Genomic DNA, 18,650 nt, shown 5'->3' with positions numbered 1-18,650 from the left:
GGCAGGGGGTTGGACTAGGAGACCTCCAAGGTCTTTTCCAACTCTGCTATTGTATTGTATTGTATTGTATTGTATGTTTGAATATAGTGCATAAACTCCGAAGCCATCAATATTCTGCAGCAAAGCAATCTCTAGGTCTAACAAAGGCTTTTTGGGGAGAGGAGCATCTCCAGATAGGCGATACCATTTTCTCAAGTGTGAATCCATCACTTGAATCCAGCTATTAGTTACCTCCTGACTCCAAAAGGTAATATAAGAACAACAGGTATAACAGAGCCAGGTTGGCGCAGTGCTTAGAGTGCAGTACTTCAGGCTACTTCAGCTGACTTCTAGCTGCAATTTGACAGTTCAAATCTCACCAAGCTCAAGGTTGACTCAGCCTTCCATCCTTCTGAGATGGGTTGACTCAGATTGTTGGGGGCAATGGGCTGACTCTGTAAACCCCTTAGAGAGCGTTGTAAAGGCACTATCAAGTGGTGTATAAGTGCTTTTTGTCATATTTTACAACATTTGGTTTTAGCATTCCTTTTTATCATTCTGAAGGCCTGTGAAGACCTAGCTTTTCCTCCCAAGCATTGAGTTATGATGGAGGTTTGTGATGTGGGGATGCCTGGTCTGGCTTCTCGGGTGAAAAGTTTGTTTTGAACAATATTTTTTTAATGGTTGTACGCAACGTAGAGTCATTGTGGATAGCCTATTATTTTGCAGTAAGTCGGCAATGTTCCGCCATACTCTTCTCTTCCTCTTGGCTGTTCATGAGATCAACCAGAGCCCAATGGTGCTACCCAACATCACCCTGGGCTACAACATCTATGATAACTTCTTCAATGCAAGAATAACCTATGAGGCCATGATGGACTTGCTGTCTACAGGGCAGGAGAATGTCCCAAACTACAGATGTGGAAGACAAAAGAACCTGCTGGCAGTTCTTGAAGAGACGGATTCTGAACTCTTTGATCATATTTCTACATTCTTGGGCATCTATAAAATTCCACAGGTATGAAGCTAAATTAAACTTAATTAATGTCATAAATGTCATAAATTCTTCAAGTTAGCTCAGAAGGCACACATTGTTCATATCTCCAAATAAATCTGGAGGCAGAGAGTAGACTCTGAAAGACCTGAAATAATTTTCTTTCTATTGAATGTATGTATGCATGTATTCAAAGGGACATGGTGGCTCAGTGGCTAAAATGTTGAGCTTGTCAATCAGAAGGTCAACACTTTGGTGGTTCAAATCCCTAGCACTGTATAATGGAGTGAGCTCTCATTACTTGTCCCAGCTTCTGCCAACCTAGCAGTTTGAAAGCACATAAAAATGCAAGTTGAAAAATAGAAACCACTTTGGTGGGAAAGTAACAGTGTTCTGTGTCCCTTCGGAATTTAGTCATGCTGGCCACATGTTCACGGAGATGTCTGAATGATGCTTCTGTGTGCATGCCACTACTAAACCATGAATGTTCCAATGCACCTATCTTACCAGAATCAATTCCAGAATAGAGTAGAGTAGAGTAGAGTAGAGTAGAGTAGAGTAGAGTAGAGTAGAGTAGAATAGAATAGAATAGAATAGAATAGAATAGAATAGAATAGAATAGAATAGAATAGAATAGAATTCTTTATTGGCCAAGTGTGATTGGTCATACAAGGAATTTGTCTTTGGTGAATTATGCTCTCAGATACATTCATCAAGAATCATAAGGTACAACCAGTGACGTGCAGTCAGGTGAGGCAAGTGAGGCACAGCCTAACCACTCATCATCAGGGCAGCGAGTCATTCGATGGGAAACTTGCCTTTTGGGAGGAATGACCCAGCTTGGCTCCCGCTTTCGATCTGCTGCCTAACGACCGAACGGAGAAGCGAAGAGGCAGGAGAGGCAAAGCAGGAGCCAAGCCGAGTCATTCCTTCCAAGAGGCAAGTTTCCTATTGAATGACTCGCTGCCCTAGACTCGAGGCTCCAGTCCAGCCTGTGGTGCTTGCAGGACTCCCAAGCTCGGCACCAGAGAGCCGCCGCGAGAGAGGCCGGCCAGGTTGCCCGGGTGGCGGCAGAGGTTCCCTTTGTTCTTTCGGGTGTGGGAAGCGGGGGGGGGAGAGGCTTCCTCCACTCCGTCCGCTCCCCACCTGTGCTGCCCTCGCCCAACAAGTGCGGCCCGAATTTCGCACAGCTCTGGCAGGTGGTGCCGTGGCCGAATCCCAGGGCGGAGGGCGGCAGGTTGCAACTGAGCATGCCTGACTGTGGAATTCTGGGAGTTGAAGTCCACAAGTCTAAAAAAATTGCTGCCTCACAAGCTGTAAACCTCAGCGCACGTCACTGGGTACAACCCTTAATGATAGTCAAAGGGCACAAATAAGCATTCAGGAAACAGTCAATATCAATATTAATAGTAAAGATACAAGCAACAAAGTTACAGTCAAGCAGTCATAAGTGGGAGGAGATGGGTAATAGGAACGATGAAAAGTAATAGTAATGCAGCCTTAGTGAATAGTTTGACTGGTGAGGGAATTATTTGTTTAGCAGAGTGATGGCATTCGGGGGGAAACTGTCCTTGTGTCTAGTTGTCTTGGTGTGCAGTGCCCTACAGCGTCGTTTTGAGGGTAGGAGTTGAAACCATTTATGGTTACCAGGATGTGAGGGATCTGTAAATATTTTCACCGCCCTCTTTTTGACTTGTGCAGTACACAGGTCCTCAATGGAAGGCAGGTTGGCAGCAATTGTTTTTTCTGCAGTTCTAATTCATCCTCTGAAGTCTGTGTCTGCCTTGTTGGGTTGCGGAACCAATGTAGTAGTTGGTGACCCACACAGTGTTTAGGACTCATGTGTGTTAAAACTGTTGGTGGCAAAAGTGCCCCACACTGCATCTACTCTGATATATAAATCACGTGGCTTTGATCAGAAGGATGTGTTGACCCATCGATTGCCAGAGCTCCATTTACTCAAAAGGAACTAGGACAAGAGGAAAGAACATCAAAGGAGCCAGCATATTTAATGCAGGTGTTCTTTCCTGCATATGTTTTTCAGCAGTGGGGAAAGGTCCTTACATTGAAACATCTAACTTTTATCATTAAGCTGACACAAACTGGGGACTGGAGACTAAAACATATGAAGAACGGTTGCAGGAACTGGGTATGTCTAGTTTAATGAGAAGAAGGACTGGGAAAGACATGATAGCAGTGTTCCAATATCTCAGGGGTTGCCACAAAGAAGAGGGAGTCAAACTATTCTCCAAGGCACCTGAGAGTAGAACAAGAAGCAATGGGTGGAAACTAATCAAGGAGAGAAGCAACTTAGAACTGAGGAGAAACTTCCTGACAGTTAGAACAATTAATCAGTGGAACAGCTTGCCTCCAGAAGTTGTGAATGCCCCAACACTGGAAGTCTTTAAGAAGATGTTGGATAGCCATTTGTCTGAAACTGCATAGGGTTTCTTGCCTAGGCAGAGGGTTGGACTAGAAGACCTCCAAGGTCCCTTCCAACTCTGCTATTGTATTGTATTAAACTAGCAATATTAAAAGATCCGTGGTGGTGCAGTGATTAGAGTGCAGTACTGCAGGCTACTTCTGCTGCCTGCCGGCTGCCTGCAATTTGGCAGTTCAAATCTCACCAGGCTCAAGGTTGACTCAGCCTTCCCTCCTTCCGAGGTGGGTAAAATGAGGACCCAGATTGTTGGGGGCAAATATGCTGACTCTGTAAACTGCTTAGAGAAGGCTATAAAAGCACTATGAAGCGGTATGTAAATCTAAGTGGTGTTGCTAAATGCTAATATATTCTCTTTTATCTTAGATCAACTATGGTGTCATTAGCCGCATTCCTGATCAAAATCAACCATTTCCTTTTTTCTACCGGATGACCCCCAAACCAGAACCTCCTTACTCTGCGATTGTCAACCTGCTCCTGCACTTCCGATGGACGTGGATCGGCCTCTTTTCACAGGACAACGAAAGAGGAGAAAACTTTAAGAGAAGCTTAGAAACTGTCGCTGTTAAAAATGGGATTTGCGTCGTCCTCTCAGAGACCATCCCAGACCATCCCTTGGATATACGTACTGGAGACATGTTTGTGGAAAAAAAAAGGAAAATAGTACTCCTTCTTATCAATGCCGAAGTAAAAATTATAGTTTGTCAACTGGATTGTCAGGCCATAGGAATGCTATTAGCAATAATCTATGGCACGGAAAAGATTAATACATTCATTGGGGGGAAAGTGTGGATTGTGACAACGTTGTCCTTTTTAAGTATAGGAATATTTTCCTATAGGCTTGATCTCCGACATAAGCATGCTTTGTTTTCCTTCATCACTCAACAGACAAACAGAAGACAATACTACAACCTTAATTCATATTCCCCTGCTGAGAAAGAGTTTGTAGAGGAAGCGTTCCAATGTTCCTTTTCAAAGCCTGTGTTGTCTAAGAAAGTTTGGGAAAGATGCACAGAAAAAGAAAGCAGGCTATTACCACCCCAGGATGTGCTTGCCAAAATGCTGACTGAGGATGGCTCCAGTATTTCCAGAGCAATCCAAGCTGTAGCCTTAGCCCTCAGTGTTGTCTCTTCCTCCCACATGAGTAAGAGGAGGGTGTGGATTGGAGACCACCATTCACCCCAGATTGTACAGCCGTGGCAGGTAGGACCAGTGGTGGGAGTCAAATAATTTAACAACTGGCTCTCTCCCCTAATAACCAGCTGGGTACATGTGGCTCAGTGATCATGTGATCATGAGGGCATGGCCAACTCAACATCACTCAGGTCGATTGGTGCTTCACCTTAGCTGTTACAATGTAATAAGGGTTAACCAGAGAGGCAGTTTCTGTAAGCAGAGCAATATAGATTAGGCTAGAAAAAACACCAGAATGTTTCCTTCCTGCCTTCCTTACAGGATTAGCCCTGTAAAGTGGGAAAAAACAAAAGGAGATTTCTTCCAACAATTGGTTCTCTGAACTGCTTAGAAAGTTAACAATCTGAGTGAGCGCCTGTTACTTGTCCCGGCTTCTGCCAACCTAGCAGTTTGAAAGCATGTAAAAATGCAAGTAGAAAAATAGGAACCACCTTTGGTTGGAAGGTAACAGTGTTCCGTGCACTTTCGACGTTTAGTCATGCCGGCCACATGACCACGGAGATGTCTTCGGACACCGCTGACTCTACGGCTTTGAAACAAAGATGAGCACCATCCCCTAGAGTCAGGAACAACTAGCACATATGTGCGAGGGATACCTTTACCTTTATCTCATCATTTATTTATTTAGGGTATGCCATTGTTACATTAGCCAGGAGACTACAATGCTAATGGAGAGTAGTAGTTGGCTGCCTGTTTGCCATCTCTGTTTCATGCTTCCCAAGGTGTACTGGGCTAGCTAGCTCCGCACCAGAAACAAAGACAAGCAACTTTTCCTGCAGCATCATCCAAGGCCCTCACCCTCCTCTGAAGTCACCTTGCAAATGGCTGTCGTAACCAGGAAGGTTCAGTGTTAGCAGGATTCTGACTGATGCACAAAGTGCTGGCTTGTCTTCCCACTGAAGTGGTACCTATTTATCTACTCACATAAAACATGCTTTCGAACTGCTCAATGGGCAGAAGCTGAGGCAAGCGATGGGAGCTCACCTCCTCATGTAGCGCTAGGACTCAAACTGCTAGTGCAAGGGTGTTCACGGCAGTGTCACGTGACAAATGGGGACGTTATCCCTCTTTGCTGTGACGCATCTGGCCCATGGGCTGCAAGTTTTACACCCCTGTGTTAGAGTAAAGGTTTCTAGCATCATTAAATCACTGAGCTCTCCTATAATCAGCCTACATTTTTCCTCCAATATTTTGCCTCTACAGCTTCCATGTAATCAGTCTCTCTTTGCTCCCCATATCCAATTGCTGGTGTTGGCTATGCTGTCTGAAGACTGAGTAAAAGCTGAAATAGAATGCTTGCACTCTACAAAGCAATTGACAGTGCGGTTTGCTCCCTGTACAGAAACCCTTTTAGATAGCAGGAAACAGGCTATGATTTCATAGGAAAACATTTGGATGTCTAACAAAATTCAATTAATTCTTGAAATTTCAGCCTTAGGTAATTTTAATTTATATTACAATATTTGGTAGGACAATATAGTGATTCCTTCAAGGAAATGGAAGACATATCAGAAGAAGATCTGGTATTCCGTGGAGAAAGAGGAAGAGAAGCTTCCTATGAAATCCTGAATCGTTCTTTTTCAGATCAAAGTGATTAACCAAAGAGGTTGAATTATTCAGAGTACTTCCAGTCCAGAATCACAGCCAGAATAAAGGGCTCCATAAAGGCTCAAATGTGTAAGCTGCACCTATGTCTTTGCAGCTTCATCAGTTCCTGAGAAACTTTCAGCTTCACAATATTTCCAAGGATGGAGTTTATTTGGATGAACATGGAGTTCCTGTTGCTGATTTTGATATCATGCACTGGACAGTTTTTCCCAACAAGTCAACTGCTGGAGTGAAAGTTGGGACTGTAGAAAGAGAAGCCTCCTCCGAAGTCATGGTCTCCATCAATCAGAGTGACATCCTATGGCCAATATCATTTCACAAGGTAGCTCTTTCTGCTTGCTTTTGGGTTTCTATTTATGTCCTCATGTATTCTGCTCCAACACAATTCATATCAAGGACAATTGAGATAACCTCCAAGTAACAAAACCTATAGCCCAATGGTGGGTTCTGGATCCCGTCGCAACCAGTATGCTGCGACGGGGCCGGGCATCCACCACACTGCACACCCACCTCCCTGCAATGCTCCAACTGCTCCGCAGAGCATCGCTCAGGCGCCATACATTGCACGTATGTGCACAAATGGCCTGCTAGCTTAAAAAAAGGTAAGAAACAAGGGTGGGTTGGGGGGGCAATGGAAACACCATTCCGGTATGGTGGCAGCTGCTCCCAGCTGCCACTGGTACGCCCGTACCAGGGCGTACTACCCGGAATCCACCACTGCCATAACACCTTTAATTCCGTAGATAATTCTGTAGATAATTCTGTATCTTTCGTGGTTGTTCTGTAGCTTAATCAGAAACTGGAAACTCTTATATCATCAATTACGTTGGGGCCTCCACAGTGTACATTATTGAACCGGAATATGAAACCATTATTAAAATCCTTTAAATAATCATAATTTTCATTAAAAGAAAAGCTAAAGTTTCAAGGGATCAGCCCACTGAATTGTATAAGGAAAAGTTGTAGAGAGTGAGGTGAGGGAAATATGAGCAATTGAATAGAATCATTAAATGATATGGGGTTCAGCCCTAAGAAAAAAAAACCCAGACACACTCTTTCATCAAAACAAAAGGCCAGATTTTGGAGGTTTCCTGCCAAAGCAAAGAGGGAGAGAATTTGCTGTTTCTGCACTCCATCCATCCATCCATCCATCCATCCATCCATCCATCCATCTATCATCTATCTATCTATCTATCTATCTATCTATCTATCTATCTATCACACTTCTGCAACCAACCCACTGTGTTTCCCTCATGCAAGGCTACACCTAAGCTAAGTTTTGACCTCTTGGTAGAAGACCAAGGCATTGGGGACTTTCTTCACCTTTGAGGACAAGATGTTCCACAAGGCAGGGACAGTAGAAGAAAGTGCCCTCTTCCTAGGCCTTGCCAGTCAGAATTCTTTGACTGACAGGGTCGGTAGCATGACTTCCCTGCCTGACTAGGTGGGGATGGCCTGATGTGATAATATATGACCTTTTCCATAAAGGTCAATGTTACTTTAAGTATGTCTCCAAGAGATTAAAAAAAAGGAAAGAAGATGGGATACGGTATTTTTTGGACTATAAGACACTCCAAAATATAAGATGCGCCTAGCTTTTGGGGAGGAAAACAAGGGAGAAAAATCTGCTTCTGCCTCCCAGCAATTTGTCTCCTTGCAACAAACAGCAAACAGTACAGACAATATACATTGTTTGTAGTGTTACATTTCAGACTACATACTTGTACAGATGCTGTTAAAATTGAAATATAGTTATTCTCTGATATTTAAAAGAAGATACAATAGCACTGGGCCTCTTCAGATAAAGCATTTATTTGAAAAAGCTGTCTAGAACAATAATAAAGCAGTCTTTAAATATAAGTCTAATAATTTAAACAGATCAAGCATTTATTTGAAAAAGCTGTCTAGAACAATAATAAAGCAGTCTTTAAATATAAGTCTAATAATTTAAACATTCTATAGGCATTTATAGGTATTGACTTACTTTTTTGCAGCAAACAGTAAACAGCCTGATTAGCACAAGAAAAAAAAATCTGCTTCTGCCTCCTAACAATTTGCCCTGTGGAGCAAACAGCAAGTTTCGCTTTCAGTTTAAGCGCACCTCACGATCATCAGCTGTTTCAGGCTGCAGGGATTGCTATAGTCTATTGCAGCCTCCACAAGCCTCATATTCCCTGTTTACTGCAAGGAAGTAAATTGCTGGGAGGCAGAGGCCAAAGGGTGGGGCTACATTCAGTGTATAGGACGCACCCAAATTTTCACCCTCTTTTTTTTGGGGGGGAAAGGTGTGTCTTATATTCCGAAAAATACAGTAACTACTATGCCACTACTCCTTGGCTGAGTTGGCTCAGTGTATTTCCTGGCTTCCAGAAATCAGTTCACTGATGTAAACCTCTCTTATTTATATGTTGCCCTAGCTGAGCTCTACTTTTATGTTTAGACAGTACCGTCTTCTAGATGTTCCGAAATTTGTTACCCAGGATATGCCAAGGTCATGAGAAAAGAAGCACCAGTTTGCTGCTATGACTGTTCTCTGTGTATGGATGGAACATTCTCTACACGAGAAGGTAGGTGGCTGTTGAAAAAAAGAGAGAAAGAGAATTGGTGATGGAATCAAAATTTATTCCTGCTTTTCTGGCTACATTTTTAAATTTCTTTTCTTTCTTGCTAGTTATAGACCTAATTAGTAGCATAGGATTTTCGTAATTCCATGAAGCAAGAAAAATGAATTTCTTGAAGGGTTCCACAAACTTTTCAAAGATTGGTTACTATCACTCAATTTTGCTATTAAAATAAATAATGAAAGGCTGCTGTAATATCTCGAGTTCCTATCACCTGGTTTAATACAATACAATACAATACAATACAACACAACACAACACAACACAACACAATACAATAGCAGAGTTGGAAGGGACCTTGGAGGTCTTCTAGTTCAACCCCCATCAGACAAATGGCTATCCAACATCTTCTTAAACACTTCCAGTGTTTAACAACTTCTGGAGGCAAGTTGTTCCACTGATTAATTGTTCTAACTGTCAGGAAATTTCTCCTCAGTTCTAAGCTGCTTCTCTCCTTGATTAGTTTATTTATTTTATTTATTTATTATTAGCGTTTATATACCGCCCCCTCTCCCGAAAGGGACTCGGGGCGGTGTACAGTCCGTATTAAAATACAACAGATTAAAACGTAGAAATAACTATATAAATACATGTATAAGAGGAGGGTAAAATATGCCAAACTGTACAGCTAATAAATAAATCAATACAAAAGTTTAAAATATCAAGTTAAATTTAAAACAATATCCCTCTAAAAACCAGAAAGAATGTGTATGCCAGGAGGTAGACGTTAAAATTATGCCAAACCAGCCAGTCGGAACAGGTGTGTCTTCAGTTTCTGTCGGAAGGAGCGGAGGTCAGTAGTGGTTCTAATATCGGGGGGGAGGTCATTCCAGAGGGTTGGGCCCATCACAGAGAAGGCCCTACTCCTTGGTGTCGCCCGTTGGCATTGCCTCGTGGACGGCACCAGGAGAAGGCCCTCCCTGTGAGAGCGGATTGGCCGCAGGGATGTATGTGGGAGGATGCGATCCCGCAGGTAACTAGGCCCTATGCCATGGAGCGCTTTAAAGATGGTGATCAGAACCTTGAAACGCACCCGAAAGACCACAGGTAGCCAGTGCAGCTCGCGCAGGAGAGGTGTTACGTGGGAGTACCTAGTACTCCCCATGACTACCCGCGCGGCTGCGTTCTGGACTAGCTGCAGTCTTCGGGCGCGTCCCAAGGGAAGCCCCATGTAGAGAGCGTTACAGTAGTCCAGGCGAGACGTCACCAGTGCATGAGTGACTGTGCGTAGGGCATCACGGTCCAGAAGGGGGCGCAATTGGCGCACCAGGCGAACCTGGTGGAACGCCCCCCTTGCCACGGCTGCCACATGATCATCCATTGACAGCCGGGCGTCTAGGAGGACGCCCAAATTGCGCACCTGTTCCACAGGGGGCAATTGTTCGCCCCCTATGGCCAGTGATGGAATCAACTGGCTGAACCGAGGCGCCGGTAGCCACAGCCACTCAGTCTTGGAGGGGTTGAGTTTGAGTCTGTTGTCCCCCATCCAGACCCCGACGGCTTCCAAACACCGGGACATCACTTCGACAGCCTCGTTGGGGTGGCTTGGGGTTGAGATGTACAACTGAGTATCATCAGCGTACAGATGGTACTCAACCCCAAATCCACGGATGATCTCACCCAGCGGCTTCACGTATGCGTTGAACAGAAGGGGCGAGAGGACCGACCCCTGCGGCACCCCACAAGAGAGTGGCCTCGGGGTTGACCTCTGCCCCCCAGTCAACACATATTGCATCCGGCCGGAGAGGTAGGAGCCGAACCACCGTAAAACGGTGCCTCCAACTCCCATCCCCTCCAGTCGGCGCAGTAGGATACCATGGTCGATGGTATCAAAAGCCGCTGAGAGGTCTAATAGGACCAGGATAGAGGAGCAACCTCTATCTCTGGCCCTCCAGAGATCATCACATGATCTTGATTCTATCCCTCTGTTTATGCAGCCTAGAACTGTGTTGGCTTTTTTGGCAGCTGCTGCACACTGCTGGCTCATATTTAAATGGTTGTCCACTAGGACCCCAAGATCCCTTTCACAGTTACTACTGTTGAACAAGGTACCACCTATACTGCAGCTGTGCATTTCATTTTTGTTGCCTAAATGTAGAACCTTACTATTTTCACCATTGAATTTCATTTTATTAGATAGTGCCCAATGTTCAGGTTTCAGGAAAGAAGACAAGTCTTATGAGTATTGATCATGTCATTGGTTTTCAGCCTTTATGATCGTTCCTAAATTAACGTTGGGTCATATAAAATGTATCTGAAAGAAACATTGAATTATTCCTATGCATGCTACCAAGGCAGGTGCCAGGGTTCCAAATAGCATCCTCCATCAAATAAGAATGTGAGGCTAGAGATTCCTCAAAATTCAAATTTATTAAGGAAGCCATATTGGCACATCTGGGGAAACCTGAATCTGAAAGCTTCCAGATTTTCCACACTCAGTGGAAACTTCAAGACCCTGCCCTAGCACCCACATGTCCATCAATCAGTCACTGCCCCAAAGGAAGATTCCTCCCAGTGACACCCCTCCAGATGCAGGGGCTAGATGACCTTGACTCTCTGAGAAGGAATGTTATTTTGGCTACATATCTCCTATGCTCCATTCAATCCCCCCTCCCAGTTTCCCATAGTAGAATATGTTTGAATATGTGGCAAGACTTGAAGCCAAAGATGGGTCCCAAGCCTGACAGCAGCAACCACATCCCAGCAATAATTTCAGTTATTTAAAGCCAACGTTCTAGACTTGTACTGACCCAATTCTTCAGATAGGATTTAAACAACAGTGTTGCCCATCATTGTGATATGGGTCTCCCTGGTGGACAACAGAGTTCCAGCATGGGTTCTTATCTTGTCACAGTCCAGACTTGGTGTCCTAAGAACCACACTCCATAATGAAAATGGAGATTTCCCACCCACCTATGGTTATAATTAATATCACTTCAGTCCATATATTCAACAACTTTCTTCTACTTGTTGGAACAATCAAATGAGTGATCCTCGTATAACAGTCCAGAGAGCATCCCTTGCCATCATCAAATATGTGTCAGGGCTCCAAGTAACACCCCCAATGAAAGAAGACTCCAAGGCTTGAAGTTCCTCAAAGTTCCATTTTATTAGAGATGTCATATTGGCACATCTGGGAAAACCCGAATCAGAAAGCTCCCAGGTTTTCCCCACTCAAAAGAAAGTTCAAGTCCCTGCCCATCACCCACATATCCATCACATGGTACAGTTGATGCACCATCCCAACTGGAGATGCCTCCAGGTCACGCCACTCAAGGTGCAGGCTGAATGTCCTTGGCTCTCAGAGAAAGAAATGTTACTATGGATAGATATCCCCCGCAAGTCCCATTTTCCCACAGCACTATGTGTGGCAGCCCTGAAGAATCAAAGAAAAAGATGGCTTCCAGGCAGTGGTGAAATTCAAAAAAAAATTACTACCGGTTCTGTGGGCCTGGCTTGGTGGGCATGGCAGGGGAAATACTGTATTTATTCGAGTATAACGCGCAAAATTTTCTACCAAAAAAAGAAATCAAAGTTTGGGTGCGCGTTATAAACGAGGGCTGGGGTGGGGTGGCAGTGGCGGCCGGTCCATTGAGGGCGCAGGCGAATTGTAAATTCGCACTGCGCCTTTTCCGGGCTGCACCCGCTCACTGTACGCGAGGGCGAAGAAAAAAAAACGTCCCCTCGTCGCGTACAGTGGGCAGCCCGAACTGGGGGTGAGAATTCTTATTATCCGCTGTATGGTCGCCGCTTCATTTCCTCGCCTCGCTCACACGTTACGGTAAGCATTGCTTTTGTACAATTCAGTGTAGAATGGGAACAACTCTTTAGTGTATCTGATGATGAATCTGACTTTGAAGCATTTAAAATAAATATTGTTAGCGGTAATTTTATTTCGGTATTGTGTTTATACCAGTTTACGTTGTCAATAAATGATTTTTATCATGGCCGCACGTGTTCAACAATGTTTTTTGTCAATTACAATGCTTGGTGTGAAACAAAATTTTATACCGATTTTTAATCGAAAATTAGGGGTGCGCGTTATACACGTGTGCGTGTTATACTCGAATAAATATGGTATATTGCAATAACTCCATTCCCACCCCACTCTGGGGCCAGTCAGAGATGGTATTTGCCAGCTCTCTGAACTACTGAAAATTTCCGCTACAGTTCTCCAGAACCTGTCAGAACCTGCTGAATTTTACCCTTGCTTCCAGGGCTGACATTATGTATACTAACAAGGCAGCGACCACACCCCAACAATAATTAAATTATTTAAAGCCAAAGTTCAACACTTGTTCCAACCTGATTCTTCAGGTAGGATTTAACCGACAGTGTGTTGTACTACATTTTCACTGTTCAGGCCATACTTGGCTGCATTTTCCATAACACTTCTTCACTTACTGCTCTTTTGTTCGTTCATCCTTCGTTAATATGTTTTCTCACCATTTAAGTTAGGCCTTGATCAAGTAAAGTCAGAAAGTATTTTCTTATCTCCTTCCCTCCCAATGTTTCTTGTTAACTGATTACCTTTAGAAACACATTTTATGTATTGTAATATAAATTGGTTCATCAGCATTTGCCATGATCCTACAGCTGCAGAAACAAACATGTGCCATAAATATTTTTCAGATGTAGCCCATTGTGAAAAGTGTCCAGATGATCAACATTCCAATAAGAAGCGAGATCAATGTATTCCCAAAGTTATAATTTTCCTGTCCTATAAAGAAAACCTGGGTTTCACTCTGGTTCTCTTTGCCACTGCCTTATCCATAACTGCTGCTTTTTTTCTGGGAATCTTCATTAAGTACCGAGAAACCCCCATAGTCAAAGCCAATAACCGGGACCTTACCTACATTCTTTTGATCTCCCTCCTACTTTCCTTCTTGACTTCACTTCTGTTCATTGGTCGACCCAAGAAAGTGACCTGTTTTCTTCGACAAATCACCTTCAGCATTGTTTTCTCAGTTGCTGTGTCTTCCTTACTAGCCAAGACTGTCACGGTGGTGGTGGCATTTCTGGCAACAAAGCCAGGCAGCAGAATGAGGAAATGGCTGGGGAAATCTTTGGCCACCTCCATTGTCTTGTCTTGTTCTGGGGTTCAGGTAGGCATCTGTTTCATATGGCTGAGAATTTCTCCCCCATTCCCAGATTCTGACCTGCATTCTCAACCAGGACACATTGTGCTGCAATGCAATGAAGGCTCAGTCACCATGTTCTATTCTGCCCTTGGCTACAAGGGGTTTCTGGCTGCCATCTGCTTCTTCTTAGCTTTTCTAGCCAGAAAGCTTCCAGGTACCTTCAATGAAGCCAAATGGATTACTTTCAGCATGTTGGTTTTCTGCGCTGTTTGGATTTCCTTTGTCCCCACCTACCTGAGTACCAAAGGGAAATACATGGTGGCTGTGCAGATCTTCTCCATCCTGACCTCCAGTCTGGGATTACTGGGCTGCATCTTTATCCCTAAATGCTTCATTATTATCCTGAGACCTGACATGAACACCAGGGAGCATCTGATGATGAAAAACTAGGAGGGCTCCTGATTTTAGAAACTATTTTTGTGCAACTTACTGGTGTTATAAAATAATATGCCTTGTAATTAATCTCCTTTGTAGGTATTCTAAACAATATTTGTCCATCCGTGTTAGATCTGAGTTATAATATCTAATTACAGGTAGTTTTTGGAGAATGACACTTATAAAGTAAACTATTCAAAGGCAGGACTAGCTGTCCCAGTGACATGCTCATGATCTAAGCACTTTGTCAGAATTTTTGTTGCAGTAGCACATCCAGCAAGGACACACAAGTAAATGAACTTCTGCAGGATTCAATTATATATAAGAAACTTCTTTACATGCAATACCATAAAGCAAAATTAAGCATACAATATCAGGAACACAGAAGCAATATTCATAGAAGTAAGTCATTACAGAATAGAGAGATACAGAGGCTAATATTGTATAGAGGATTATAATTATAATATTGCAATGTTACAAAGGCCAAACCAACTTTTATACAGTTCAGCAAGTCTAAGCCACGCCCAGACTCCAAACTCTTATGTCTCTTATGGCCCCATATAAACAAATGCTATGTTTCAGTTTCCAAACAGTCCCCATTGGCTGACCTGTTGCCATGTCTACTCCAAAAGTCCCCATTGGCTGACTTGTTGCCATGTCTATTCCAGTCTATGAAAACTCATTCATACTCTGACACATTTGGCAACTGGCTCTCACTTATGTCACATAAGTAAGTTGTCAGGCCTCCAGCCATATTCCTCTTGGATCTTTGGCCTGCCACACTTTCTATTATTCTACTATGCCTTTTCTATTGTGGGAAAATGGGAGTAGGGATTGTACGGAGTTAGATGCTATGTAGCCAAAACAAAATTCATTTCTAGAAAACCAAGGTCATCCTTTGTCTCTGCATCTCTGCACCTGACCAATACTGGATGGGTGGAACTGCCAGCATGGCAGTGGCAGATTGGACCATATATGGCCTGGTGGGTGTGGGGCATGATTGTGAACTTTCAATTGGGTGGGGAAAACTGGGAAGTTTTCAGATTTGGGTTTTCCCAGATGTGCCAACATGGCTCTCTTAATAAATTGGAACTTTGAGCAATACTTGTCTTGGACTCTGATTTAATTTTGGATGCTATTTGGAACCCTGACATAAGTCACATCATCACCATTTGCAAGCTTTCTTTCTGGCCTCCCACAAGCAAATTTAACAGGGAAGCCACCGGGAAAGCTGGTAAGTCACTTCCCACCACTTTTTCACCCAAGAGCTTCCTCACTGATTTTGTAGATATAATTATCAATGTATTATTTGGCATTTTAGCAATGTCTCTGAGCTATATTTAGATAACAAAAAAAGTTTAAAAACAATCCTTTGAAAGCCCAGTGCCCTAGAGCCTCTCATCCAGAAGAAAGCCCAGTGCCCTAGAGCCTCTCATCCAGAAGAAGAGGAAGGAAGCCAAGAGGGTGAAGAGCATTGAATTGGAGTAAGACACAAATGTGGTGCAGCCCTCCCAGTTGGTTTTTTGGTAAAGGGGGCATCAAGGTTCTGATTGACAAACCCAACCAAAGCAAATATGATCGAGATGGTCCAATATCCTTATGCAAAACTTTATTGAGTACATCATTTCTGCATGTTTGAAGCAGGGGTGGGTTTCAATTTTTTTTACTACCTGTTCAGTGGGAGTGGCTAGATGGGGGGGCATGTGACTGAGTGGGCATGGCCAACTTGACATCACTCATGCACACTCAGTCACATGACCCCCTCATCACGTCATATCCACCAAAACAGTGGTGAAAAGTTTTGATTGGGGGAGGGGGGCTCCAGCCTTGCCAGAGGTAAGGGAGTGCCTGTAAAAAAGGCCCCCAGGAACTCTCTACAGGCTTCAGCAGAGCTGAGGGAAGGCAAAAACATACCCGTTTTTGCAAGAAATGGGAGGAAAATGGACTGTTTTTCACAAAAACAGGGCATTTTTCCCTTCCCCTGGACTGTTGAAGCCTGAAGAGTGCTTCTGGGGGCTGGGGAAGGCAAAAATGCCTCCGTTTTTGCAAAAAATGACCCATCTTTGGGACATTCTGGGACTGGCATGCACATACCATTAAAAAAGGGAAAAAAATATTTTTTCAATGAAGACTGTTCTGCATATGTGCAGAATAGAAAATAAAGATGGCGGCACCCAGGATAGAACTGGTATGGTCATGTGTCTGGCCAAGTTACTACCTATTTGGCCGAACCGGTCCAAACTGGTAGGAACCCACCTCTGGTTTGAAGTCAAAACTGGACCTAGATCTTTCCCACAATAACCCCTATAGTTAAAGTTCAAATTCTAACAACCACCACTACTACCACCATTATCTCAGGTCACACTGTCCAATGCGGTTTCTGGATATTGTTGTGGGAAAGTCTTTTTTGGCTTCTATAAGCACCTGCAGCCCACAACCATAGAGCGTACTTCCAGAGCGACATCCGTCCTCCGTGCTTTGAAAGCCAAAGGAAAAAAAAACCAAGCGGCAGGCGGCACCAGCAGAGGAGATGCCCTGGTTCTGCAGGTACTATAGAATTAGCCAAGGGCATCGTGTGCCTTTGAGTCACATGAGCGGGGAGCAGAAAAGCCGCTCACACAACCCCCCTCTCCAGCCATGCAGAGCCCCATTCACTCACCTAGGGGTATTCCAAAGGGGCCAAGCCGCGGGAGGCAGAGGGCAGCGAACAGGTGCTCGCATTGCTTGGTGCCTTCCAGGTACTGCTAGATCTGGGTACTGTGCCCGGCTGGAAAGGAGGGTTGCCGGGCGGCTGCTCATGAGCGTCATCACCTTATGGCTGCTGTGTTGCTGCTGCAACAGCGCAACACAGCCATTCGACCCTGAGGCTGTGCCCGGCTCTTCGGGAGCCTGCTCTCAAGAGAGCAGCTGCCCGGCAACCCCTCTTCTTCAGCTGAGCACAGCGCCACTGACCAACCTAGCGGAACCCTGAAAGCACCAAGCAACATGAGCGCCTTTGTCCCCCACCTCGTTCCTGCGGCTTGGCACCTTTGGGATACCCTCTAGATCAGCGAGCGGTGCTCTGCCTGGCTGGAGGGGAGCATTGTCCAGGGGGATTGTTTTCAGGGGTGGGCTTATATTTTTGCCCACACAAAAAAATGTGGCAAGGCTTTAGTTTCAGGACAGGTCGTATTTTCAGGGAAACACGGTATATTCTGAAAAATATGGTAGCTGAAGAAACCATGCTGAAGGGACTTGCCAGTGTGAATATATGTATTTTTATGCTACACCATGAGGCAAAATTAAAGAAGCTGTTCCAAACCATGCATGGAAGTGAAAACTTTCCTTACTGTTAAATTAAGAACCCTGTTTTCATGGTAGCTGCACTAAATGCCTCTGGGAAGCTCCCAAGTGGGACTTAAAGGGTGATTTTTGCTCCTCTTTTTAGAATCTCAAAAATAAGTTTCTAGTGTAAAAGGGAGTCAAACCTTCTTCAATTGTTTGCTTCCTGACTCTTAAACTGGAAATAAGCCCTTGAGTCTTGCACATTTGTTTTGTCGAACTGCACACCACTGTTGCGACAGTCATTCCCAATTCCCTTTCTAATTATTTAAAACATGATTATTTATTCTATGTTGAACAAGGTTTATGAGATTTCCTCCACCACCACTTTTAGTTATAAAGCAATAATGTGACAAGAAATGGAATATACAATGACTGAAGATGTGACCTGTAAGTACCTCCTCTTCTGATCAAAGCAAAGAAAGGGATAGAATTAGACAGGGACTATGTCAGTGTGAAATTTCAGATTCCTTCTCCAGACCCAGGCTGGATCATCTTCAATGCAATGATCTTCTGAGTGAGCTCTGAGATTCAATAAAAAAAAGAAACTATAGGAAGACTCTGCATTAATGTATGTCAAATGTTGCTGCTGGAAATATATCTCTTTCTCCTTCTGCTTTTCTTATAAATTCCCTGTGCCACGATGCTGATGAAATGTCCATTCAAGGCAATAATAGAAGAAAAGAAGGAGTTTAATTATTATAAGCCAGGAGACTACCTGATTACTGCGATAACATCAATAATATTTTCACATCTTTACCCATATGATTTTTCCAAGCCTCCACCCTATAGATTGGAAAGGTAATTATCAGCATGTACAGATTTCTGGGGGTTAATTTTACCTGTTTCAATGTCATTTTATAGGAATGATGTCTTTTTACCAACTCCTCAACATTAGAATAGAAAAACAGAGTTGGAAGGGACCATGGAGGTCTTCTAGTCCAACCACCTGCCTAGGCAGGAAACCCTTTACCCTA

The 18,650-nt window shown here is 43.8% G+C and overlaps 1 protein-coding gene across 1 annotated transcript in view; it reads left to right on the top strand.

Moving 5' to 3' along the window:
- Positions 1-718: 718 nt before the first annotated feature.
- Positions 719-18,650, top strand: part of LOC309384215 (vomeronasal type-2 receptor 26-like) — a gene marked incomplete at both ends in the record, with an annotated part of 32,403 nt that continues 14,471 nt past the window's right edge. Inside the window, 3 exons of the mRNA XM_081937456.1 lie at positions 719-997; positions 3,780-4,038; positions 13,826-13,941. Of these exons, the coding sequence (XP_081793582.1) occupies positions 719-997; positions 3,780-4,038; positions 13,826-13,941 (654 nt within the window). The remainder of the gene's footprint in view (positions 998-3,779; positions 4,039-13,825; positions 13,942-18,650) is intronic.

Source organism: Natrix helvetica (assembly GCF_964273705.1).
Source record: "Natrix helvetica genome assembly, chromosome: 1".
Lineage (NCBI taxonomy): Eukaryota > Metazoa > Chordata > Lepidosauria > Squamata > Natricidae > Natrix > Natrix helvetica.
The sequence above is the reverse complement of the archived record's forward strand: the minus strand, read 5'-3'. Positions and strand labels throughout refer to the sequence as shown.